Below are 25693 nucleotides of genomic sequence, written 5' to 3'. Positions count from 1 at the left end.
GTGGAATGCCATCTGAGCCTATGTGATGATTGTATAAACTCCTGAGTTAGTGCCGAATTGTTTTCACTCTGCCTGATGGTGTGGTTGGAAAATTGTGTGTAGATGGATGAAATGTGACAGAGACAGAGAGAAGGGCTCTTAAAGAGCACATCAATATTCTAGACTGCGTGCAGAGAGAGTGGAGGGAAGTGAGGCCGAGCAGTCCGCATGTGTCCACAAGAGTAAGAAAGTGTGTTGATGTTGCGCGCGGGTGCGAGCAGAGCGAATGTGTGTGGCGCAGAGGTGAGCGCGTGCGCGTGTGTGCAAATGCTTATGGACTGGTCCCTGTTACACTGGTCTCATTGATTTTCTCACGCTGGGATACAGTCTCAGGATGTAACACATGCGCACACGCCCGCGTTCACACAGACACACACGCAGAGAGAGTATGGATCACTTAGTGAACCCCCTGCTTGAGCGCCTCAAGTTGAGAAAGCCTAACAGCAGCGGCATGTCTGTCTGTTAGGCGGCCGGCATTCAAAACATCTCATCCAGAAATATCGGAGGAAATGAAACATAATTTCAAACTACAGCCAGTGTTAACAGTATACATGTCACGTTTTGTCAAGAGCAGGAACTTTTGACATTTGAGTAGTATGTGCCACAGGCTCTGACATCAATTGTAAAATAAACAATAAAATAAACTCAAAGCTGGTCAAAAGGTGGTCAAACAAGAACTTTATTCAACTGTTTCCATTTGATACTGGTGCACTGTACAAAAGTATTGAGCCACCCATCAAGTCATTATATTTTGATTTTTAAATTTTTGTTTGCTATTGCTCAAGGCGTCTAGAGGAATAGTTCTCCATGCTTTGTGAAGGTCCTTTAAAGCTTTTCTTTGGACATTGGCTGCTTTTTTACTTATTTTCAGTTCAGTTTTGTTTGTTAAGCTACTTTGTTACTGGCAGCCTGTTGCAAAAACAACACATTTCCTTATTTTTCTATGAAAACTGACAGAATAAAAAAGTTTGGCATACAATAGTGTGCAGTGTGCCCTTAAAAATGAGGAAACTTGGCAACTGGAGGACAAACGAATAAAAGAAATGATAGTGTAAAAAAAACATCTGTAGCAGATGAACGGTATGTGAAATTGATATCCTAAAGAAATAGAAAAAATCCAGCAAAGACCTAATACAGGACCTGAGAGATCTGGCACTTCAGTTAATACTACTGTTCACTAAAGCCTCATCAGAAATGGTCTCAGTAGAAGGGTGGCTGTCAAGAAGCCTTTCTTCAGGATGAGAAACAGAGAGAGAAGTATGCCGAATTACACAGGAACTGGACTGAATCAGTGCCAACAGGTCTGATGGAGTCATGAATCCAGAGTAGTTTTGGTTTAAATAATCATCAGTATGGAGGAGGTCAGATGTCATGTGGTGGAGGCTCTGTCATGGTTTGGGGCTGTGTTTTAGCCAGTGGTGTTGGGGATATTTAAAAATTGATGGAATTGTGAATGTCGAAAAAGTACTGTCGCCATGATACAGCATGCGGTACAGTGGAAAGTTTTATTTTTCAGTGTGATGCCAAAAACACTGCCAATGCAGCAAAAGCATACCTGGATAGAAAAACACAATCAGTCATGGATTGGCCTCCCCAGAGCTCAGACTCATTATTGAAGCAGTGTGGGATCATCTTTGTAGAGAACAAAATGCAGCCAACATCCAAAGAAGAGCTTTGAATTTCCTTCAAGAAGCCTGAAGAACTATTCCTTAAGACTGCTTAAAGAAATAACAAGAAAGCTGCCTAAGAGAGTTTATTATGAATTAAGCAATCTCTGTATGTATGCACCTATTTCCCACCATCCCAGCAAAATATAAAGAAATTAGGGGTGGCTTGAGACTTTTGCACAGTCCTGTTATTGCAGTTATTAATGCGTTTAATTAGCAGCTTCCTTGCAGATTAAAATTACATTACATGCCACATGCCACAGTGAATTGTTAAACCAACCAACAATATCATATTCCTGACTCAGAATGTGCCTTTGGGGAACGTCTCCTCACACAAACATGATGAGTCTGCTTTCACTGAAGTGAATGAGTCTTGTACCTTAGTTGACAGAAACATGAGTATTTTCCTGTTGTTTCTGACCACATTTTGATTATGCTTGTCAGTTAAATCCCTAACAACAATACTGGTTTAAAAATAGATCATTTGAGCACAGTGCTGGAGTTTTGTTTCTTTTTTTCTTTGGCTTTTGTTGGAACAAACCTTCGAGTTCCTCTGCGCAGGAAAAACTGGGAAGATACAATTTTAAAAAGCAGTTAAAGTAGCTTTGCCTTGATTTTTTCCTACATTCAAACACTATTTACATATGCATCAGCATTAACAATCTAATAGCATAGCATGATATAAGCACATTTGTTAAGGAAATACATATTTTTATTAAGCAGGTAAAAATATCTCTTCACGTATCTTTATTAGTAGTTTATTAGTAAAATTTTGGAAAACATATTAGATACAAATATTTCATAAAAATGACAAAGTGATGTACCAAAGTGTAAAAAACACTACAGAGAAGGAAGCCTGTTTTGTTACACAAAGTTGCATCGACCTTGTGCTCTACTTTTTTGGACATAAATATCCAAGAGGGGTAATTTAAGATACTTACAAGTAATTTTCAAAATGCATCACAGTAGTTAAGCCTCTAGACCTGCACCCAGACTACACAGGTAAAGCTTGAAGAAAAATAATCTGTAGGTACTTTATCCACGTTCCAATTGACACAACACATATTACATGTGTAACAATGCATGTGTCGTGCAGTGGATGCGTTTGCTAAGGGCCAGATGTGTCTGTCACACATGTAGCCTGGGGTCTGATGGTAGAAGGTGAGGAAGAGAGCGTAATGGAAGGGCCTAAGGCCAAGAGCATTATCTTCTCCTGACTCTGACTGACACTCATTAGGCTGCACAGTGGAGAGAGGCGGCTGAAAGCTTATTAAGCCACCTGCTCAAAAGGCCCTTAATTGAATCCAAGTAATTATAGAGACCTTGCCCATTGTGATATTTTTATTCATCCTGCGGCAAACTCAATCTCTCTTGCATTTGGAACGCTATTAATGTTGTCTGCACCAATATGTGTGAGATTCAGACACAGACCTACGCATCAGTATTGACGTGCGCACACACACACACACACACACACACACACACACACACACACACACACACACACACACACACACACACACACACAATTCCAGTCCCCTCAGACGTGTCCCGTCACCAAGACCCTGGCTGCACTTTTTAGTCTGTTCTCTGCTTCATTAGAATCTGAGGGATAATAAAATTAATTGCAAAGACAGTTTAGTTCCTTTGAAAATAGATTACAGGTGTAATTGTTTTACCTGAATAACCCGTAGGCAAGAGAAATTAATTAGACCTTGTGTCCCAAGTCCTAATGTAGTTCCGTTCCTTCATTGGCCTGGTGCACCCACACGCACACACTCAGAGACACACAGCACATTCAGATGGATGGGCAGGCAAACTCACACTAACTTTTGGAAGCACGTGCTTTGCAAAGACGGGGGTGAAGGAGGACAATGTGGAGGTGTTAGCGAGTCATTAGAAATGGGAAAGGTTAAGAGTTCAATTGTAAAGCCGTCCTGATCCAGATGTCCTGCGGCCTGGGAACATTTTCAAGGGCTAATTTAGCAGAAAATATTGCATTGTGTACATGTGTTTGCATATTGTGTGCGACTAGTGTCAGTGGGGGCATTAGAAGCACGATGTGTACAACCAGTATAATTGGCTGAGGCAGCATCATCATTATTATAATGCTCCCTATGTTGGTTATGTCAGACTGACCCACTACCAATTCATCATTCCCATCAAGGCCATGTTGATGGTAGACATGAATGAGCAATGCAACGCTTTTATCTGCCCTTTAAACAGGCTCAACATTTTCAAATATTCCAATTTTTTTCTTCCCCTGCCAACTAATGATAAAAGGAGGCTTATGCGACGCTGTTGTATTTTTACTCTTATTCCAAGCCGCCGATAGCAAGTGTGAATTTCAAGCTGCTTTTCTGTTATTAAAGCCACGAGATAGCAAGGTGCGAAGGAATTTTTGCCTCCCAGTTTGCATATCATCTTGTTTAAGCTTGTATTCTTTATGTCTGCCAGATAGGAATAAACACAGATTTGCTGTTTTGAAAGATCTTTTCAAAGAGTGGGCTCAGGTTTTGTGCTGAGACACACGGCTGGAACACACTGATTGACAGAAGTAATCTGAGCGGCTCTAGGAGCCATGTAAATGGTAAATGGTAAATGGCCTGCATTTGTATAGCGCTTTTCTAGTCCATAGGACCCCAAAGCACTTTACACTACATTCAGTCATCCACCCATTCACACACTGGCGATAGCAAGCTACACTGTAGCCACAGCTGCCCTGGGGCACACTGACAGAGGCGAGGCTGCCGGACACAGGCGCCACCGGGCCCTCTGACCACCACCAGTAGGAAAACACGGGGTTAGTATCTTGCCCAAGGATATTTGGCATGCAGCCAGGGTGCAGCCTGGGATCGAACCACCGACCTTCTGATTAGTGGCTGACCTGCTCTGCCACCTGAGCTACAGCCACCCTGTGAGCCGTCTGGTTTCTGTGGGACTCCCAAAAATGCCTCGATCCTCTCCCCTGGTTTTACTGGAGCTGCAGTATTATTCTCTACGTGCTGAGACAGACTGAGAGAGAGGGAGGGAGGGAGAGAGAGATGCAAGGAGGGTTTTTCTTCTTTCTTGCATCAGCAGTTGTAACTCGACACAGCCAACTCGTCAATGAGCATGGTCCTCTCATATGTGCTCCCCCCTCCCTCCCTTTTACATCTCCCCTGCTTCCCCCATCTCCCTACCACCCTTCCTTGTGGCTGACCTGAGTGCCGCTTTCTGTCCCCTTGTTGCATCACACTTGGAGAAGCACTGTACAGTAATTAGCGTCAGTCCTGCTCATCTGCCCACCAGCCTGCCAGTCAGCCTGCTTGTGCGCCTGCCTGCCTGCCAGTGTTCCGCCAACTGCCATGCCCTATTCATGTCCTATTCATCTAGTGCTGAATAAAAGACTGCTTTCCTCGGGACATCCATCCCTCTGCTGGCCTTTATATTTTTGTGGTGAGGCGCAGAAGTGAGGATTAGCATTAAAAGGAATAGACTGCTGAGGTAGACTCGGCAGGAATGCATGAATGCATACTTTAGTTCGGCCAAGCTGCTTTTGTTCGGTTTGGTAGAGATTTTAGTGCGGGAACAATTTATGCCTCATACAGACACCTGTCTGTGAGTGTGTGTGTGGGTTGGTTCTTTTTTTGCTTTTGCTTTTACTTTCATTCAAAAATCTTTTTGAACTGTTTTTGTTCTCGTCCCAATCTCATCGTTTTGTCCCTTTTTTTCCCTCTCGTCGCACTGGTTAAGCGCGTTACCGAATTAATCACTTTATTATTTCTTTTCAAGTGTTGCCTAAATGAGATAGAAGGGTAGAAAGAGATGATGTATGATCTTTTGGCATTCATTTGCACAATTTTTAAAATTCACTGAAATTCAAGTATTCACTGTGTGTGATTTGACGAGTGAGCTGTGAATGTCTTTTAGTCTTGGCTCTAAGATATTTGTCTCGCATTAAGGTTCAAAGCTGACCCTTTCCACAATCTCGCTGCTACAGATGGCCTGCCAAAGTGTTGGCATCGTCACGTCCACTAACCAACCAGATAGGAATGCAGTATTAGATAACACACACTGATCAACTTTGACACTGGCACACTGGCACAAATTGTAAAGGAGAAAAAAAAAACACCAAAAGAAATGGAATGAATGGAGGTAAAATGTGGAAAATGAAGTGTTTGGAATTCCAGCAATGAGTCGTGGCGGCAGAAGCCACGTTTGTATGATGTGTCTCCAGATGTTATTATGACTCCGTTAGGCATGGAAAGAAACAGCCGGGGAATTGTGACCGTTCATTGTGGCCTAAGATTCTGTAAGTTTCATCAATTGTGCGGTCCGCATAACTCAACTTGATGTCGTACCTAAGTTTATTTGATCTATGTTGGCTTGAGATTGCTGAAATCTCCCAGTCTGCAGGTGCCACAGCTATACTAGAGATGCATGCACAGTAGTGCTTTGAGCAAGAAATGCATTGCTTAGGCATTTTCAACATACTGCAAACTTGTTGTCTTTGCTTTATAGAAAAGGGAAACGACTTGTCCAGGTAGTACCTGTCACCCTGTGATGACCCTTAGTAGGAGATGGATAGACGGATGGATGCACCTTTTGTCTAACATTTGTGTGCAGATATCCGGCTGTGTAGTTGGAGCAGGGTAGCATGTTTGCTGATTAACCCAAGGCGAACTGACCTGGTGACGAGAGTAGAGAAGAAAAGTTGATGTGACATTTCAAGCAAAACCACAAATGTCAGCTTCATGGCGTGATAAGCTGGAAAGACAAAACGATCATCAGACCCAGAATTTTTCTCCGATCGTCATGAATATCTGTGTAAAACTTAACAGCTGTAGGTACTGAGAGGTCTGCAATAAAGAGCTGGAATGACCAACGGACTAATAAATATTCCCATCGCTTTAGCTTCTGCTAGCATAGCAAGATGAGTACCTCCGCCTCCCTCGCTCTGACAGTACGTGTGATATATGTCGGCTGGCCTGCAGGCATGTATGGTGTCGCCATAATGGAGTGGTAAAGCAGCAGGCATTATGGATTGAGAGCGAGCCGGCTCGTCCATGAATCTGCCCCTAACTGTTCTTCTGCCTTTGTGGCCGTAACGATCGGCTGGCTTCCCTCTGTCACCATATTTCCTCCATCTTAGTTTAGAAGCAGAGATATATCTCTACATAAAGGCTGACACACAGAGGGCTGGAGAGCCTTGCCTGCTCCCCAACACAAAAGACTTGGGCCTGGTGGTTGATAAAGGCTTATGGAGAGAAGAGGAGCTGATGGCCAGGGGACTGTTGGAAAGACCTATTCTCTTCACAGACAAAGACACACTCTCACTCAAGACACTATCTGTGTGACGCTGTTTGTGAATGCGTGCATGTGCCCTCCTCACTTTTTCTCATCCTTCGCTCTCTCTCGTTCTCTCTCTTCTTTCACACTAACACACACACACACACACACACACACACACACACACACACACACACACACACACACACACACACACACACACACACACAGACTTTCTTTCTTGTTAGAAGATGCTAATATAGCACACGACAAAGCCCCAGTAGACAGCTCTCAGACAAAACACTTCCTTTTTAAAGCAGTTCATCTTTATGCAGAGTCTATCCAAAGGCCTGCCAAAGCATGGTCTCTTGAAAAGCAGGATTTTCACCACCGCTCAGTCATTCCTGACATCTATTCAGTCTCGCTTCATTAGTGCAGCGGCTGATCACGCTGATGTTTGAGGACATCAGGTTGGTTATTAATTGCTCCCTCTGATACTGAATACGACAGCCTGTCCGCCTTGATAAATCTGCAGCGTGTGTCTTTAGCGGCCTCACCTGTGTGATTTTTTTTTATTTTTTTATTTTTTTGCCTACAGAAAAGTGGGTGCGAGGCCGGGCCATCGACCGTGGCGAGGTCGACATCGGGACTCAGCAGAGCCAGGCAATCCCGCCGGGACTTTTTTGGAGGTTTCATATAACTGTGCACCATCCGACCTACATCAAGTTCAATCTTTCTCTTTCACACAACGCACTGCTGGGGGTCTATGGGCGCAGGAACATACCGCCTACACACACTCAGGTAAAGAAGGCCCCATGTCGTAGCATGCTGTTCACCAGATGGGCATGTTTGCTTCAGCTGCTACAGATCCCATCCACGCTAATGCACCTATTTCTCTCCACTTTGTCCTTGCATCTACACTGAGGCAATATTCAGCGGTGGGGAGTGTTAAGCACTTATTTGAACACGATTACATTATATTCTTTGATCCAGAACTCCTGATACTCCAGGATGCTCTAGACACACACGACACACAATGCTTTTTTTTATATTTAAACATGAGAAATTATTTTAGTTTGAAAGTCTTTTTAAAAACTTCTATTGTGATACACTGGCTGTCTTTTTTGTGCATTTCCTCTAAAACCATATCTCTTTATTTATCAACATCTTTGTTCTTCCCAATCTCAAACTTTGTCAGTGTGCTCATTCAGCCAGACAGAGCATTACAGCAAGCACATTTTCATCCAATCTGACAGCTGGAATAGGTTTTGTTTTGTTTTTTTGGATTCGCTGTTACTTTGTCTCCATTTTGATGTCTCTGGATTTCTTGTCCTAAAAGAGGTGGAAGTTGCATTTTGTTCTTTTCAGTACAAACGCCGATTTGTGTGGAGACAGATGTCCATAAACTGCTTTTATTCATGTTTTGTGAGGCAAATGTGTTAGAACAAACAAAAACAGTTAAATCGATAACTGACTGCAGCAGAGCATGAATTTGCTGTCTGCCTGTTTAACAGGTAGCATTCATGAACCATGAACCAAAAAAAATCACTGCTTTAAACTTGTTCTGACAACACAAAGAGAAAAAAATGTAAATCAGATCAATTAAATTGTGAGTTCAGCTGTATTGAAACACAGTGTTAGAGTTGCTGATGGAAAACTGATGTTTTTTTCTTCTCTAGACTCGTGCGTGTTTTTCTCATACTGAATATGATGCTAATTTTCCAGCTAAGAAAACAAACAAAACATGAGGACAAAGCAATTCTCCCCACATGGACACGTGTCTTTCTAAAACGGCGCACGGGCACCCTAAAAAGTACGGATGCACTCGGTTTTTCGTGAAGAAAACGCTGATGTTAGCGTCTCGTATCGTGCAAAGTGTAGAACAGCATTGTGCCATTCAAGACGCACAGATACAGACAAAAATACAACACACACTGAGTCATCTGCTTTTTAACATCAGTGCGCCCCTGCTCTCGCCTGCATGAAGAGGTCTAATTAGCTGTTTTTGACACTAGTGTGACACACAGCCCTCAGGGGAAATAAGACTCAGCGAGTGCTTGCTAGTTCAAGGAGGTTTGAGGATGGATAGGAGGGGAGGGAGAGAGAGGAGATGAGAGTGGTGGGGGAAGTTAAAGAGGGAGAGAAAGAAGCACGAAAAGGTTAAGACAGATGAAATAATAGTCTGCTCCACTGAAAACCTGGGTGGTAAAGTATGCCCATGCTATTAGCAGCATGTCAAGTTTTTGAGCCAGCTGCTGTGGAACACGTCTGGTAGAAAAGGGAGATGCGGCTGAAAAAAAGCATTCCTCCTTTCCTTTGGCCTCTGGATTCACATTTGATATGCGCATCATGAATTCTACTCCCCAATTTCTTGTATCCACCCAGTTTTCTAATAGCATTCACGCAGCTAGCCCAACAACAGCCACACGCCACTGCACAAGGTTTGCCTCGCTCATTTCTGTTGGCTTTATGTAGCTTTTGCGAATTCCCATGTTGTTTTTGTTGCTGTTGTTTCCTTCAGACTGGTTGATAATGCTGTTTCCTGGTTGTGTTGTATTCAGTTTGACTTTGTAAAACTGCTGGATGGGAAGGCCCTGCCCAGGTCCTTGACTGATCCCGTCTCAGCTGCCAAAGCTCCCAAAGGCCTGCTACTGAGCGGCCTCCAAGAAACAGGCTTCATCGAGTACATGGACCCCGGCACCTGGCACCTGGCTCTCTACAACGACGGCCGCAACCTGGAGCAGGTGTTACTCCACAGCACTCCCATAGGTGAGGAGGATTAGCTTTTTTTCTTCTGTATTTGTCTTGCTTTACATGTGTTCCTCTGATAACGTCTCAGGGCTGCTTCACTCTCTCGTTCTGTCTTCCTTTTTATCTGCGGATATGCAGACATGTAAGGACATGGTCAAGAGTGGTGTGAAACTCATTGACATTCGAAGGGAACTTTTCCTATTATGCGAGTGAGTTTGGCATGGCAGAGACAGCCGTTAGAAAGGGGAGGACAGCTCCTGTAGTAATGACAGGGCTTGCTAACTGCAGCTCATTGCTATGACACACACGGATGGCAGTGTAAATTGAAGGATGTGAATAATGCAAGAGTATGTGGCTGAATATAGACAAGTGGATAATTACCAGGGCAGTTTCTTCACTCCCACTTTGCCCAGTAGTCCTTAAGAGAATACAGTGTTGAAATAACCAAAAAAAAAAGTGTTGGGAAATGTAGTAGCACAGTAATGCCATGGAGCAACTTGGTAATTTCCATGTTAATACACTCACACGCATATCGTGAGCGACCCTCCATGAAAAAAAAGTCTATATTTTGGGATGTTTTTCCTCGCGCGTCTCTTATGACGAGGTTTTCCTATTATTCAGGAAATGATCAGGAACATTATGCGTGGCTGACGTGATGCTTTTAGGCTAAATATGTATCAACAACCCCTTCAAAACCCAAGTTGCAAGCCAATCAGTAAACAGCTCCACAGAGGCAAAACATTGTACTGAAGACATCTTTCATCGTCATATTGACAGAGTCTTTTTTACAATGACTGACAGCGTGCGACAGCTAAACACAGATTTTATTTCAGAGCTGTCAAACATTTGTTGACACGTGTGCTGTCTGTAAAGTCTGGAATAGACCAGACTTTCTGTTTTTTTCCCCAGTCACATATTTCGTGATAAACAGGAACCAGGAAGAATTTTTGTTGCCTCTCTTTAGTAATTAAAAACAAACAGAGGAACAACAGATGGCCTTAGTCTACCGGCCTTTAGTTTGCCGAGGTTGTTCAAAACAATTAATCGAGCGATACAGCTTGAAAGGCAAAAATAATATTAATGGATTGGGGTCAAAGATCATTTTACTGCCTATTTACACATCTGAAAGAAGTTACGGCGGGACACCGCTTACTTTCAGAGGCAGAAGATGAAAGCCGCCCAGCCACTGTGCGGTAAATCCTAATAAGGGACACAATATAGTGTAGACCGAGAATTGAACCTTGATGATGAGGAGAGGAGGGAGAATTGAGATGATCTCTGTCGGGAAACTGAGCTTTTCCGCAGCCAGTGGTAACTGGATACATCGAAGAAACGAGAGAGAATAAATAAGCGAAAAGCGACCGTGAAAATAAATAAATAAAGTAAGATGAAATCAATAGAGTGTGGAGTATGACAAGAAGTAAAAATATGAGCACAAAGATGATAGGACAATACCTGAAATGGGGCTGATTGCGGTTTTTGAAAAAAAAAATTGCTTGTTGCTTTGGGATGTAAAACATGATTGCAAGAGTAATGAGACGTGGGGCTACCTGAGAGAGAGAAAACCCTGTCATGGATGTTCACAGTAGTCATTATCTTGGGGGGGAAACAAAAGATGAAAAGAAGAAAGAATCAAGTTGGGTTCGATCGTTTAAAATCACATGTGTTGTCAGCGGATAACTGACCTTTGTCGTTCGGAAGATATTTTGTTCTGTCATCCTTTCACGGGCCATCTCACACGCACACACACGAGCAGAACACAGTCATATCGTACTTGCTTGCAGCTAAAAATTGTCTGCATAAATTCTGATATAGATTCTGTAATGCATGTCGATGTGTGCGTACAGTATCTTGGTGATTCTATGGTATATAAATGGATGCCATAAAAAAATACTGAAAAGGTACACGCTGATTTCAAAATAGATGCCATTATGAGAGTCAGATTGCATTTTCAAACATATTCTCTGCTGTAAAAAATGCCGGCAGATGCGGATAAAGCTCCTTTTTTCCTGTTCCGCTGATACCGACGTTTACATGTAGGCCACTTTGCCAGCACCGTCTTCTTTTTAAATCTGCTTAGGGAGAGAGTGCTGCTCCCTGCAGGGCTGTTAATTATACATAATTGCTTATTCACCTGCAATCACACGTGTGCTTGAATATTGCCTCTTTAAAACAATGGCCATAAGAAAAAGGAAAAAAAATCTGGGAAAGTTTCCTTCATAACTTTTAATAAAAAAGAGGATAAACAAAACTGGTGGTTGGCTAGAGGCTGGATACTTCTAGTTAGCTGAGCAGCCATTTCATCTTTTTTTTTCATAAATTCATAAAGCCCAAGGGTCATAAAGCATGGCTGAATCTTTACGGGCTCATAAAGTACAATTGGAATGCTTATTTGACCAATCAGATCACTTGGCTGGAAGCACCAATTTTATAATAGCATTTAACTTCAATAACTTATGGCATGAGTGATTTCTAACTGGCCAGGGTTTAGTCAGTGGAAAGAAGAGAGTGGGCGTCTCATGAATGCCCACACACGTGCACACTCACACACATACACGCTGTAACAAATAGAGGCATAGCTTTCTTATGCATTACCTCTTAATTGCCCGGAGAGTTTTATGTTTGAGACATTGACCTGAAAAGATACAGAGCTTATATCACTGCTGCAACCCTGCAGCCTTGTGAGAGATCTGACGGATCGCTCGCCTGCGCCCGATTCAAAAGCAACTCGGTGACCTTGCAGATGAGTTTTTGTTCATTACATGTGTCAGGTGCCACAGTCAATATTGGAATTTGTGCATAGGAGGCTCTTTTTTTTCTTCCCCCGAGCGTGAGAAAGAGAAACATTTGTGATTTCTCCCGACTGTGTGGGAGAGAAGATGATTGCCACTCCTCTCCATCAGTGTGACGATGAAAGGTGATGGAGGTGAAAATGACTTTGGTTTCTGTAGTGATGCGCTGCTGTGGAGGATAACGCTGCGCTGCCGGCTACTGGCAGGGCCTGTCTCATTAGCATGTGTCACACGCGCCTCAAGGCGGGTGTCACATAATAACTTTGTGTGCATGTGTTTGTAAGCGTGTGTGTGCGTGAGCCGTGCCACTGAAGGATTTGTCATCCATGCTCCCTGAGCAGAGCGAGCCAGGGGACTGCAGCGGTTTGACTCTGGAGTCGATCCCTGTTCAGAGGAGAGCGAGCAGGACGGCGCAGGGTCAAATAAAGGATGACATCCTCGACACTCATTTTAATTACTTTATCTAGCTTAGATGGAGCTCGCCTGCCACGAGACAACCTGCAGCATGGTTCAAATCCCCAGCTCTGCCAGCTGCTGATTCTTCTTCACCAGAAACTTGTGTCTTGAGCAGAGCTGAGAGCGAGGCTCCTGTAATGCTCTAAAATCATGAAAGCGCGCTCCGTTTTTATCTCCCCTATCTGCTCGGGCCCGGAGAATGAGCTCTGACATGATGGACGTATCAATAAGAGAAAAAGGGAGAAGAGTAAAAAAGAAGTTTTTCCTTTTGAAGTCTGATTGTGGATTACGATGAAATGCACATAGCCTACAGAGGGATAGGATGAAACGCACACATCCAGATGAGACAATGCTCTAGTAGAAACAAGCATCACATTGATCTTTTGCAATGCCCAGAGTGCATCTACTGTAGCGACGCGCCATTGTATATTCTCCACTTACTCGTGCACTCACAATGTCAGATTTTATGTTGTTCCAGTCTCGTTCCAAACTGCGGCCCGTGTAAACAGTTTGTTGATTAAGCCTTGATGTGTGTAAATTTGCGTACCGCGTGTTTCCAACCTGTAATGCAGTATAATGTGCTTAGTGCTACTGAGTGTAAGTGAGTGCTTGGCCGTTCCCCAGAGAGTGATAGCAGCTGGATCAGACTAATCTAATATAGCCCCTGTGTCTGGGGAGCCATCCATTGCTTATCAGATCTCTCATTCAATAACAGTGAGCCATGTCAGCTTATGGAGTTACATGCAGAATATTTTCAAGTTCTTGTATTATTTTCTGGCTTTTATGTTCTGATGTGTGTGTTTGTTTGTGCGCGTGGGTATGCAGACTCAATGGACGGCTGCTCCACAGACTGTAATGGAAATGGAGAGTGTGTCGCTGGACACTGCCACTGCTTTGCTGGATTCTTGGGTCCTGACTGTGCCAAAGGTAAGAAATATCTATCTGTCTGTCTGTCTGTCTGTCTGTCTAATTTCAGTAAAAGAGCAAGTTTAAAAGAAATGCGTCTTTCATATTTTCCAGCCTCCCAACACAGTCTGGAGGGACTTTTTGTAGCCCTGAGCCTGTTCACTTCTGCTGAAAATGTTTCTAAAAGTTGTCACAAATGTGTAATTCACTTATATATGTATATATATGTATATATATATATATATATATATATATATATATATATATATATTTGTATAAAGATTTAGTGATGTTCCAAAACAGCTACAAAGTCATTTTTGCTTTGCAAACTTTGCAAGTCCTGACATTTTTGCACGGTACTATTTCATCATGCGGATGAATACACACATATATGCAGGGTTTTTCCAAGCACAAAATGGGCTTTTGCTGTTCTCATGCTGTCTTCACATGAGTGTGTGATATCTTACTAAACAATGCTGTTTCCAGTCTGTGGAGTTTTCTGTGATTTTATGGCCAACAACCACACATTTGTGTAAAAGTCTTCTGTAGATTTTATATTATTATATTATTTCTGTATATTTTGCTTTTGAGGGGGAAGACTTTCTGAAGTTTTTTCATAGTTTTTAGACATCGGCTGCTTTTTCATTCATTTTCAGTCCTGTCCTTGTACCTGACCATTTTGTTAAGCTACTTAACAATGACCGACAAGTCATTCAAGCATAAAACAGCCCCCGAACTCAAGAGATGAACCAGTGTTGTTTCTCCACAGAAGACACAGTATCTGTCTGTTTGTTATTAGCAAAAACACATGATTTGGTTCCTTTTCTGTAGTTGGATCTCTAAAAATGCCAAAGATAACACAATGAGACAGGGAAAAAATGCCATTTTTGCACCAACAAGGTGATTCCCGGGGATTTATTAGCTGGAGGCTTGACATGGTGCAGTTTGTAAACTGTAAACTGGACAATTTTCTTCAAAAAAGCACAGAAAAAGAAGTGGCAGACCAAAGAACATATCGGATGGACAACATCTGAAAGTCTTGTCCTTAAGTAATAGAAAAAGAATTCAGCAAAGACCAGGACTGAGAGCTGTATCTGACCCTTCTTGGGGGGTTTCAGCCAGTGATGTTGGACAGCTTGTCAAGTTTATGTAATTATGAATGCAGAAAAGTACAGTTAGATTTTGATCCACGATGCAGTGCCGTCTGAAAAAAGCTTGCAGTGGCAGAATGCAGCTGTAGCTTTTATTCTGATATATAATTAATAATTAATACTAGTATAATAAATTTCAACGCTTTCTTCTTTTTGAAGCAAGAGTAAAGTAAATAATTGTTTTAGTTACTTCAGTAAGAGCTACCTTGTCAGTGGCTACTGGGTGAATTAGAGTACAATAGTGTAGATGGGGAGTGAACAGGCTCCGGTTTGCACAGATTTGCTCTAAACCTTCACGTTTCCTCCAACGTTGTTTCTCAATAAACACCTTCCCCGTAGCTCAGTGAGCACCACCCTTAATTTCTGATAAACTGTGACATGTCTGCATGAAGTCGTACATCGTATCAAGTCGGTGAAGACATCAGCAGCTGAACTCTTTTGGCTAGTCTTCATTACTGACCGGATCTTGTTTGCTCCCGTTTGCTCTACTTCCCTCCCTCTGCATCTCCACGGACAGATGCTCTATTTCCTCTCCCTCTCTCTCTCCCTCTTCTGCATTCTCCCCAAGAGTCAGTCTTTGTAAAAATTATTGTAGTTGAATCTGTCTCATTGTGTCGAAACAGGTGATATGATATCACTTCCTATGATTTATTTACGCTCATCATTTATTCATACGCTCCTGCCGTCTTTGCTCATTTGCTCGTGCTGTAATATCCTCTGCTCGAAAAAGTTAGACAGCAAGTTTTAGCACGAGCCGTAAAATGTGAAGTGTGATTTTATTACCGTGTGGCACAGAGCGTTCGATTTTACAACGGATCAAACAAACACGGGACACACGAGGCCCTCATTGCAAATTATTCGAGAGAAAAAGGCAATGGCTATGGATCATCTTTTTAATGCATTTGAACTTCCTGAGCTCTGACTGCGAGCGTGACTTCTATTCTACCTGTCATTACATTAGCCACACAGCTTTCCATCTCTGCATGGAGATAGCGCTGCCTCATTCTTTAAATCCCTAATGCTCTCTTTCCTAATCTTCGTTTTCACGATTGTTTTCACGGCCCGTTCAGAATGAGTGAGGTGACGTTGGGAGGATTTTCTACAATTCCTGGGTTGCCGTGGTAGCCAGGCTCAGGTGGTGCTTGAGTAAATTGAAACAGCGTGAGGGATAAGCTGGAGTGTGTGCGCGTGTGTACAGGTGTGTGTGTGTGTGTGCGTGAGGGAGAGAGAGGAAAAGACAGGGAGACAGAGGCTGCTTGAGGATTTGCTGAATCTGCGCACTACTGAGATAAGAGAGCGTAGCCCCACTCACGGTAGGTTACCACGGTCTTCCAGCTAATATACTGCAGCACTGTGTGTGTGTTTGTGCATAGGTGTACTACAGAATATGTGAGTGTAATCTGTGTTTGTCCTGTTGCAGATTCATGCCCCGTGTTGTGCAGCGGTAACGGCATGTATGAGAAAGGAAGGTGCGTGTGCCTGGAAGGGTGGAAGGGGGCAGAGTGCAACGTGGAGGAAGGTCAGTGCATCGATCCCACCTGCTCCAACCACGGCACCTGCATCCAGGGCATCTGCATATGCAGTCCGGCCTACAAGGGTGTTAATTGTGAACAAGGTAAGAACTGTTGTTTACACTGCTAAAAAGAAGAAGAAGAAAGGGCTCCACTTGCACACAAATGACTTTGCTCTTTTTATTAAAAGCAAGAATTGAATTTAACACCACCCTAATCAATATTTTTATATTGAGCAAGGATCAAATGACTTTGTGTGATACTAAAGGGATCCCACAGACTGACGGACCATGAGAGTCTCTGCAGAGCATTTTACCCTCGTCAGTTTTCACTTTTACATCCCCAAATTGCAAATTTCCTTTCCCGGATGAACTTCATACAGCCTTTGTCCTCGCCCACACTGCAGCTGGAGCAGCCAGCTGTTTTTTACCTGCTGCACCACATGGCAGGCAGACAAAGTTAGAAACATGATAGTGAACTTAATTTTGTTGGGTCTCCTGCCCTGACCCCATCGGGCTGCAGCAGAAGGATGCCCCTCGCTGGTTCTTCCTGTTATAAGAGAGTTTTTCTTCTCACTGTCACTGAGCTTGCTCGTAGCAGGTCATCAGATTGTTGGGGCTTACCCTATATAATTGCAGAGTCCTTAACTTTCACTATAAAACACCTTGAGGTGACAGTTGTTGTGATTTAGCACAATATAATAATTTTATAAATGGCTCACATCTTTTAAAAATCAACATTTTTGTAACCTGAAGTCAGACCTGAACCGTGAATTAGTGACTATTTTGTTTCCATCTTCATCTTCTGAACATTTTTTCCCAGTTGGGAAAATCACATTGAAAAATACTTATTCTTCTTTTATCCTTTCTTTTCCTTTTATTTCAACAAACCAAAGTAAGAATCTCGTGAAATGTAAGCAAATGTCAACAATGTTATTGAGAGATCAAACTGTAAAGCACGATGAGAAGTCTAGCTTTAGAACTTCAAAACACGTTCATGCGGCTCGGAAAGACCAAGAAAAAAGAAATGTTGTTGAACAGTAACTATTTGTAACACTGGCAAAGTAAATAATGTCTTAGACATTCAAATACTGTCTGAGAGTGTCGCATTCACAAAGAGACAGTCTGAACAAAAGCTGATGGAGACGTAAACACCTTTACTAATGCTACAACTACTGCTCTACTACCACTACTAATAATATTTATGTTAATAGGAAAATTGCAGACATTTAATTCTAAACATGTAGACTAAAGCTTTAGCTGTTTTGACATAATATATTTTAATAAGTGACCTTTTCACTTTTCAAACCAGAAGACAAAACGAGTTTCAAACATTATAGAATCGTGACCACATTTCACTTTTTAATGTTTCACATAATAAACCCACATTCAAGAAAAACCTCCTTCCAAATATCCCAGTTTTGGCTTATCTAAAAACTGTAGCAGCAGACAGGTCCGATGGTCCTTGTCATACATGCATCTTTCAGGACAGACTGCTCAGGCCTTGCTTTTTCTTTTTCTCCTTCTTTTTTTCTCTTTTGAAACAATCATCACACCTCCAGGCTAAATGTGTTTCCTCATAAAGAGAAATGGGGGGTGTGGCAGTAAACAGATTGAAGATACTCAGCATGCAAATGTCAGTTTAGTATCATTGTGATTCTGTGTATAATATACGCAGAGTGGCAAGAAAGAATTTGGCCTGTGCGCGTTTCATGGAGAGGGTAAGAACATCTATTCAGACTGACTTAAGCAGGAAAAACGGTCACTAAACCTTCGCTATCGGTTAGGCTTTCCTGGAAGCAACAAATGGCATTCTCGGCATAGCAGGAAAAAGACCTGTAAGCAAAGGAAGTAAAAAACAATGACAGTACAATTGATTCGAGCAGGTAGTTAAGGCAGCTTGCAGCTGTGGAGTAAAACAAGCCTTGGGCGTTTGCCACATCCCCTTCATTGTAAAACCATCCAATAAATTACCAAAAAACAAACAAAGCTGCAATATTTGAAAACAATTATGACGTTACACCTGACAGAAACACCGATGGCACAGCTGTCCTAAAGACCTCCGCTGCTGCCTTCTCTGTCTCGGCCTGCAGAGACTGAATCACGTGTTTGACCTTGAGCCGCGAAGCTGAGCTGAGCCGAGTTTAGCCGAACTTTGCTGAGCTTTGGCTCGGTGCTCAGGGCTGTAATTACACACACTAACACAGCGTAGCATGGACCACCGTGACACACATACACACACACACACAGCCGCACACCAACCAACCCATTTCACCCCTTATCAAAGCCTCGGCTCTAAGTGTCCTATGAAGTGTAATGTTGTGGAACAGATACAGGGATTGTATCTGGGGTGGTTAACTCCTGGATGGGATGCAAAGAACACTGCTTTCATACTCGGTGAACTGATAATTATAACGAGACAGGCTCTCGCCGCCCCCCCTCCCCTTCGCTCCTTCCTTTCACCTCTGACTCAGCCGTGCTTTTATATTCCACCCTCCCCTCCGTCCGCAGTGGACTGTGTAGACCCTCAGTGCGGCGGGCACGGCGTGTGCGTGCGTGGGGAGTGTGTGTGCTCGGCGGGCTGGGCGGGAGTGAGCTGCGATGACCCGCTGCCAGCCTGTCAGGAGCAGTGTTCGGGACATGGCACCTATCTCCCAGAGTCAGACACCTGCACCTGCCAGCCCAACTGGACGGGACCAGACTGCTACACCGGTAAGAGCTGAGGATTATTGTTCACACACAGGAAAAAAGAAAACAACCAAAACAAAAAAAAAAAAACACTGAAAATTGAAAGTGCACATCGCTAGGTTGCCAGTGTTCTGGTAGCACGCATGGTCTTGCCAGATACTATTTTCTGGGGATTTGATAGACATGAGAGAAATGTGGATTGGAGCCACACTGTGAGCTGTGTGTATGCGCCTCTACATGCGTGTGTGTTCGCATGGGCGTTTTGTGCACTCACTCTTCATGCTAGTCGTAAATGAGATTTCCTCTCATGAATCTTTGAGTGCAGCAGCTATGCCACAACACACATGCTCATGCGCGTACAAATACACAGGCGCTCGGACGCTCGCATTCCCTTTTAGCTAAATGAGGAAAGAAAATTACAGTGAGAAAAATGTGTTCTTTAAAAGACTTCTTTTCTCATTTTTGCTGCAAGGCCTGTTAGAGATCGCAACTCTGAGGAGCATTCAGCTTGGCATTTAAAAGCTCGCCAACATTTATAACATACCTGAGCACAACATGTTAGTTAGTGAGTGTTTGTTAAATATAAAAAGCCTTGATAGATCTGAAAGGACTTTTATTCTGCTTGCTTGCAAAGACAGCAATTCTTTACCGATTATGAAGGAAAAAGACTAGAACAAGGCGAGCCAAGCAAGTCTACTGTGGTGTCTAAACATAGGTTACAGCGTGGCGTGGAACACAGTGGGGGGGAAAAAAGAAGTTTCCTCGTCCTTGCAGTGTGAGCTGACAGAGAGGAAAATAGCCATTTTAAGGTTGGCTTTTCTCTGGTTCCACCAGACTAACTTAATGCTGGCGTTGGGAAGAATCCTCCTTGCCATGCACACCGATGATTTGCAAGCAATTGGCATTAGCACCTGCTTTCAGGTGTGTGCATGCCTTATTATAGTGATATAGCCCATGATAATGATAGACCGTGGCTGAATATCTGAGATATGAGCGGCCTCCCTCTACCTGCCGGGCTTTTAATCAAAAGGACCCAGCAATTCTATGTCCTGGTCTTGTTGAGGCATAGCTAAGTTAATGTAATTCTAATAGAGAGCCTAAAAAAACCTCTCCAACTTTAATCCACTTTTTCCTCCCTCTCCATGCTATGTATATTTAAATTGAAATAACTTTTTACTGCAGCTGGATAAGTAGTCTTTGTGTGCCTCCAGCACTTTGCTCTCTTTACTGATGGATGAGGCTTTGCCTCTGCAGAGGGAGAGAGCGAGGGAGAGCTGGATGCAGAGGCGAAGTACAGAGAAAAGGAAATAGACAAAAACAGGAGGAAAGAATTTTAAATGCACGTTGCAAGACAGAGGGGAAGAAAGTTACGGAGAAAAGAGAAAGTTAACAGAGAAGATGATGGAAAATGAAGAAAGAGGAAAAAGAGGTATTAACATACCCAACATATCTGATCAAAATGTCAGAAAAGAATAATAGAGCTGAATTGAAATCCCTGTAGTTTAAATATGCGGTGCAAATACGAATCATTTGGCTGTTATGAGTGTATTCACTCTTCTCCTCCTTCAGGGAGCTCAGCTATTAGAGGTGGGAAGATTGTGTATTGTGAGAACGTAGACTCTTTAGTCTCTGAGATTATCTTTTTCTATCGCTTGTTATTTTTTTTCTCACCTGTATCCAATGGCTCACCCCCAACTCCTTGAAACTTCTTTCTGCTCTCTGCGTCCCCGGTGCCTCTTTTACATTTTTCCCCTCTTCCACCGCTCAATTCCTCCATATGTTCCACTCCCTCTCATTCCCTTCCCCTCTCACACTTAAATGCTTTTTTTTCTCACGCATATCTCCACCCACCTGTTCGGCAGAGCTGTGCCCGGTGCCATGTGGCAGCCACGGCGTTTGCTCAGAAGGCCAGTGCCAGTGCGGGGAGGGTTGGATTGGCGCTGCGTGCGACCAGAGAGCATGCCATCCTCGCTGCGAAGAGCACGGCCAGTGCCACGATGGGACCTGCGTGTGCCAACCTGGCTGGGAGGGAGAGCACTGTAACATTGGTGAGCGGTGCCCGAGTCCACGTGGGAGTGTTCGGTTGTCTTGTGATATTTTGATGAGTATGATTAATGCGTTTACAAAAAAAAGAGGTGTTGTTGTTGTTCTTTGGATGTTTTCCATTTACAATCATTCTGGTTTTACGCAATTCTCACTTATTTGTTCCCGCAGTTACTCATGATTTGGATGTCGTAGTGAAAGGTAATTTATTTTTACTCAGGTGATAAATTTCACATTGTGCTCCTCCAGCGTCCTCACAAGCGCTAAAACTCTGTGTCTGTGTGCACGAACACGTGGGACACACCTTTTCAGATGGCTGCCCGGGGTTGTGCAGCGGGCACGGGCGCTGTACCCTGGAGCAGAGCGGCTGGCGTTGCGTCTGCCAGGCTGGATGGAGTGGGCCTGGATGCAGCGTTGTCATGGAAACTGACTGCAGTGATGGAACAGACAACGACGGAGGTGAAATTCTACCATCTTCTGTCATTTTCCATCTCTTTACCTCTTTCTTTTCTGTCTTTCGGGCAGATTGTCCCTTCTACCCTGTTACTTCTTGTTCAGTTTCCATCTAAACAAAAAAAGAAAAAATCAGCCTCATTGTTCCTCCCCTTCATCGCACTGTGCTGTCCCAGTCCTGCTGAGACTCCCGAAGAGTCCTGCTGGACATTATTATACTGAATACGTATTTGTGTGTGTGTATGCCTCTTCATTTTGTGCGAGTGTGTTTGTCTGCTTTTCCTCTTATCACAGCTAAATGTCTAATATGCATACCACCTGCTAGGATAAAAGGCACTCAGAGAAAATTTCCCAAGTCCAAATACAGCAAACCATGCATAATAGATTTCTGCTTCTTTTTTGCTTATGGTTGTCAGGTGTCTGGTGGCAGGTGAGAGGTTTGTGTCTCAAGGCCATGTAGTTGTGTTTTCCTAGCTGAAGAAAGGAACATTTCAGCGATGGCAGGATCTCTACTCATTACAATCATTCCGTCGCCATATCGGTCCCATCTGCAGCTCTTTTACAAAATAAAAAAGGTAGTTGTAAGGATGTAGTGCACTATTGCATTGCTTTCAACTGTGCCCATTCACTTTGAAACTCTATCAAATATCCATTATGGGCATGGCTGTTAAGCCGTGGATGTAATCCATCATTGCAAACAAGGTAGTGTTGCTTTTGTTTGGAGGAAAACCCTTTTTCCCTTTTTTTTGTTTGTGGCTCCAAGTTTTTTGATTAGAGTTGTTTGAATCAGCCACAGGAAACCACAAACACATACATATTTTCTCTGGTTTCTGGTTGCACAGGTTTCTTTTTAGGTAGCTACAAAGCAACTCTTTTTTTTCCGTCTCCACATTGTTTACACAAACTGCATGATTGACTCAGCGACACCTCACAAAATCGGCGCTGATGGATGTTCAGCACATGAATTACAGGTCCTTATTTTGGATTATAACGTCAGAGCCCGGGCAATAAAAAATGTTTTGTAGACTGTAAAATAAGGGCTGAATAGAGGAAAGGAGTCCTAGCAGGACTGTGCCTTGGCAGCGGTGTGGTTATGCTTCAGTATTGTATCGATGGATTATGTCTTTTTGTTCGGTCTATTTTTGTGTGTGCGTGTGTTCATTTGTGGTTTTTAAGGAATAAAGGACTGTTGTAGTGATGAATAGCATTAACTGTTTATTCAGTCACACATTTCTTCATTTAATGGTGCACTTTCACCATTTTTTTACATAAATGTCAGCATACTGCTTAAGGGAATACTATCCACCCTGGGAAAAATACAGTGTCTTCTGTGGTACTGAGGGAGTTTTATCAGATCTGTAAGAAATGATGACATCAGGAGTTATCTCAGCTAGCTACAAAGTTAGATAAAACAAAGTATTAGAATTTGAAGACATAAGATTAACTTATCGAGCTAGTCTTGGAGCTTTTCCCGGGTTAAGTTTGGGTAGACACTGAGTGCATTGGCAGGCCATCACGGGGCTATATGTTAAGGTTGAAACAATTAAGTATCTGCTGTTATAAGGAGATCTGACATCCTGGATTCTTGTTGTCTGACACTCTGACAGCCTCGTGTCTGGTTTTCTGGCATGATGCTGGAAGGAGCCAGCCAGCAAACACTCCAGGAAGTCACTGCCCTGCCAAGAAATAGTTTGACCCACAACCTGCCCTGCCATCCCCATAAAACTGCAAACTGTTGTTATGGTTTTTGTTTGGATGAGGAAAAAAAATATGATTTTTAATTTGTAATCTTTAAAGCTGCTTATTGGTTTTAATACCTTTGAACAAAGCCAGCTCGACTGTTTTCCTGATGCATCCACTTTTAGGCTAATCAGTTGCTGGCAGTAAACATATTCTGAACAGAGTGGTATCTAGATTTTCTCATCTGACTCTCAGCAAGAAATTACATTTTCTAAAATTTCAAACTGTTCCTGTAAAACCAGGGTTTTAAACATAAGGCCTGTGGCCCGGAATCAACCCTGCAAAGACTCCAATCCTACACGCTTTGGGAAACGTGAAGGACATTTGGTACCTACTGCGTTCTCATAAGTTTTACAACTACACCAAAATTATTAAATAACAGATGAGCAATCACATGTCAGAAAAGCTTCAGGTTTTTTCTCTATCTGCACATATTTCTGTCAGGTTCACAGTAAAGAAAAAGAAAAATAGGACATTTTCTATTAATTAATTAAAAAAACTTCTGTTTTATAATGTAATTACAGGACAGTCTGGGCAGTGAGCTACCAGAACTTCTCTGCAATTTTACACATTTAATTTTTAAAATTTAAGCCCAAAGAATTATACTGACAGATTTCTTTAATTTACTACTGCAGAATTACTTAATGCTAACATAGAAAAACTGAGATGCATTATTAATTTGCACTTCATTTTCTTATATTGAGATCTTAGGGATTAAATGTGCAGTTAAACTTCTTTGCACCCACAGAAAAGGGAGTTTCACTGGTCCGTCCCACTTAAGATCAAAGTGGGCTGAATGTATCTCACAATGTAAAATTAGTTTGATTCCTTGATGTAAAAGACACTGTTCCCAGCACTTCACTTCTTTCACCTTGTGTCAGGTTACAGCTTTAGTCCAGAATGGATTCAATTCATTTTTCAGCTGTAAATCTTTTTCTTTGAGATTCTTGTAAATTTATAAAAACAAAAATATGACATGTACATAAGTACTCACAGCCTTTGCTCCCTACTTCGGTGAAGCACCTTCAGCAGCACCTTATACCCTCTTTTCAAGTCTGATGCCGCAAGCTTGGCAAACCTATTTTTGGGCAGTTTCACTCATTCTTCTTTGTAAAACCTCTCAAGCTCCGTCAGTCTGGATGGAGAGCGACACTCGAGGAGGTTCACAGAGCGGTCCCAAAGCTGGTTCTTTGTTATCTTGGCTGTGTACTCCAGAGCACTCTGGAGCAGATTATCATCAGGGATGTCTCTGTATGTTGCTTCATTCATCTTTCACTCGACCCTGACTAGACTAACAGTTCCTGCTGCCCCACAGCATAATGCTGCCACCACCGTGCTTCCTATAGGGATGTCATTGTCCATATGAGAAGCGGTGCCTGGGTTCCTCCAGACATGATGTCTTGCATTCAGGTCAAAGAGTTCAATTTTTGTTTTATTAGAGCAGAAAATTTTATTTCTCATTGTCTGGAGTCCTTCAGGTGACTTCTGGTAAACTCCAGGTGGGCTGTCATGAGCCTTTTACTGAGTGGCTTTCCACTGGCCACTCTATCATGCAGGTCTGATTGTTAAAGTGCTGCAGAAAAGGTTGGCTTCCCGTCTCCATAGATCAACACTGATGTTCTGTCAAAGCGAACATTGGATCACTTTCTCAGTCACTCATGTTTGCCAGGCGGCTCTTCAAGAAGTCCCGGTGGTTCCCATTTACAGCTGAGGATTTATGAAGTCCACTGTGCTCATTGGGACTTTCAATGCTGCAGGAGTTTTTCTGTACCTTCCCCAGATCTGTGCCTCAATACTGTTCTATCTCAGAGGTCTGTAGACAGTTTCTTGGACTTCATGGCTTGGTTTGAGTTTAGCACAGGTGGACTGAGTGATCGGTCAAGTGGTCAAAACATCTGACAGATGATTGGTGGAAACAAGATGCACCTGAGCTCAATTTTCAATGTAACGGAAAAGACTGTGAATATTTATGCACATGTTAAATTTTAATTTGTTTTTATTTTGAATGAATTTTAAGCTGAAATTTAGCTGTTGCTAAGTTGGCTCTTTTTTCTTTGGGGCAGGTAACCATATCATAATGGCAACGAGTTGTGATGAGGTATCAGCTAGCAGCTAATTAGCACTAAGTAACACACCAAAATATCAAAATTTCCCTGAGCAAACTTCTTGGTCTGTTTGTACAATTATTAGCACATTTTTGTAGAAGGCTATAAACATGCTTTTTTC

General features: G+C 42.7%; 1 protein-coding gene across 1 annotated transcript in view; it reads left to right on the top strand.

Annotated features, from left to right (window-relative positions):
* Positions 1 to 25693, top strand: part of tenm1 (teneurin transmembrane protein 1) — a 201524-nt gene that overhangs the window by 102940 nt on the left and 72891 nt on the right. The window contains exons 7-14 of the mRNA XM_085420553.1: positions 7576 to 7778; positions 9539 to 9746; positions 13802 to 13903; positions 16454 to 16648; positions 19055 to 19255; positions 21094 to 21279; positions 21446 to 21475; positions 21587 to 21733. Coding sequence (XP_085276679.1) covers positions 7576 to 7778; positions 9539 to 9746; positions 13802 to 13903; positions 16454 to 16648; positions 19055 to 19255; positions 21094 to 21279; positions 21446 to 21475; positions 21587 to 21733 — 1272 coding nt within the window. The remainder of the gene's footprint in view (positions 1 to 7575; positions 7779 to 9538; positions 9747 to 13801; positions 13904 to 16453; positions 16649 to 19054; positions 19256 to 21093; positions 21280 to 21445; positions 21476 to 21586; positions 21734 to 25693) is intronic.

Source organism: Rhamphochromis longiceps, linkage group LG2 (genome assembly GCF_057381845.1).
Source record: "Rhamphochromis longiceps isolate RC_006_pf linkage group LG2, R_longiceps_female_GT1.1, whole genome shotgun sequence".
Lineage (NCBI taxonomy): Eukaryota > Metazoa > Chordata > Actinopteri > Cichliformes > Cichlidae > Rhamphochromis > Rhamphochromis longiceps.
This window is presented reverse-complemented; position numbering and strand designations above follow the sequence as displayed.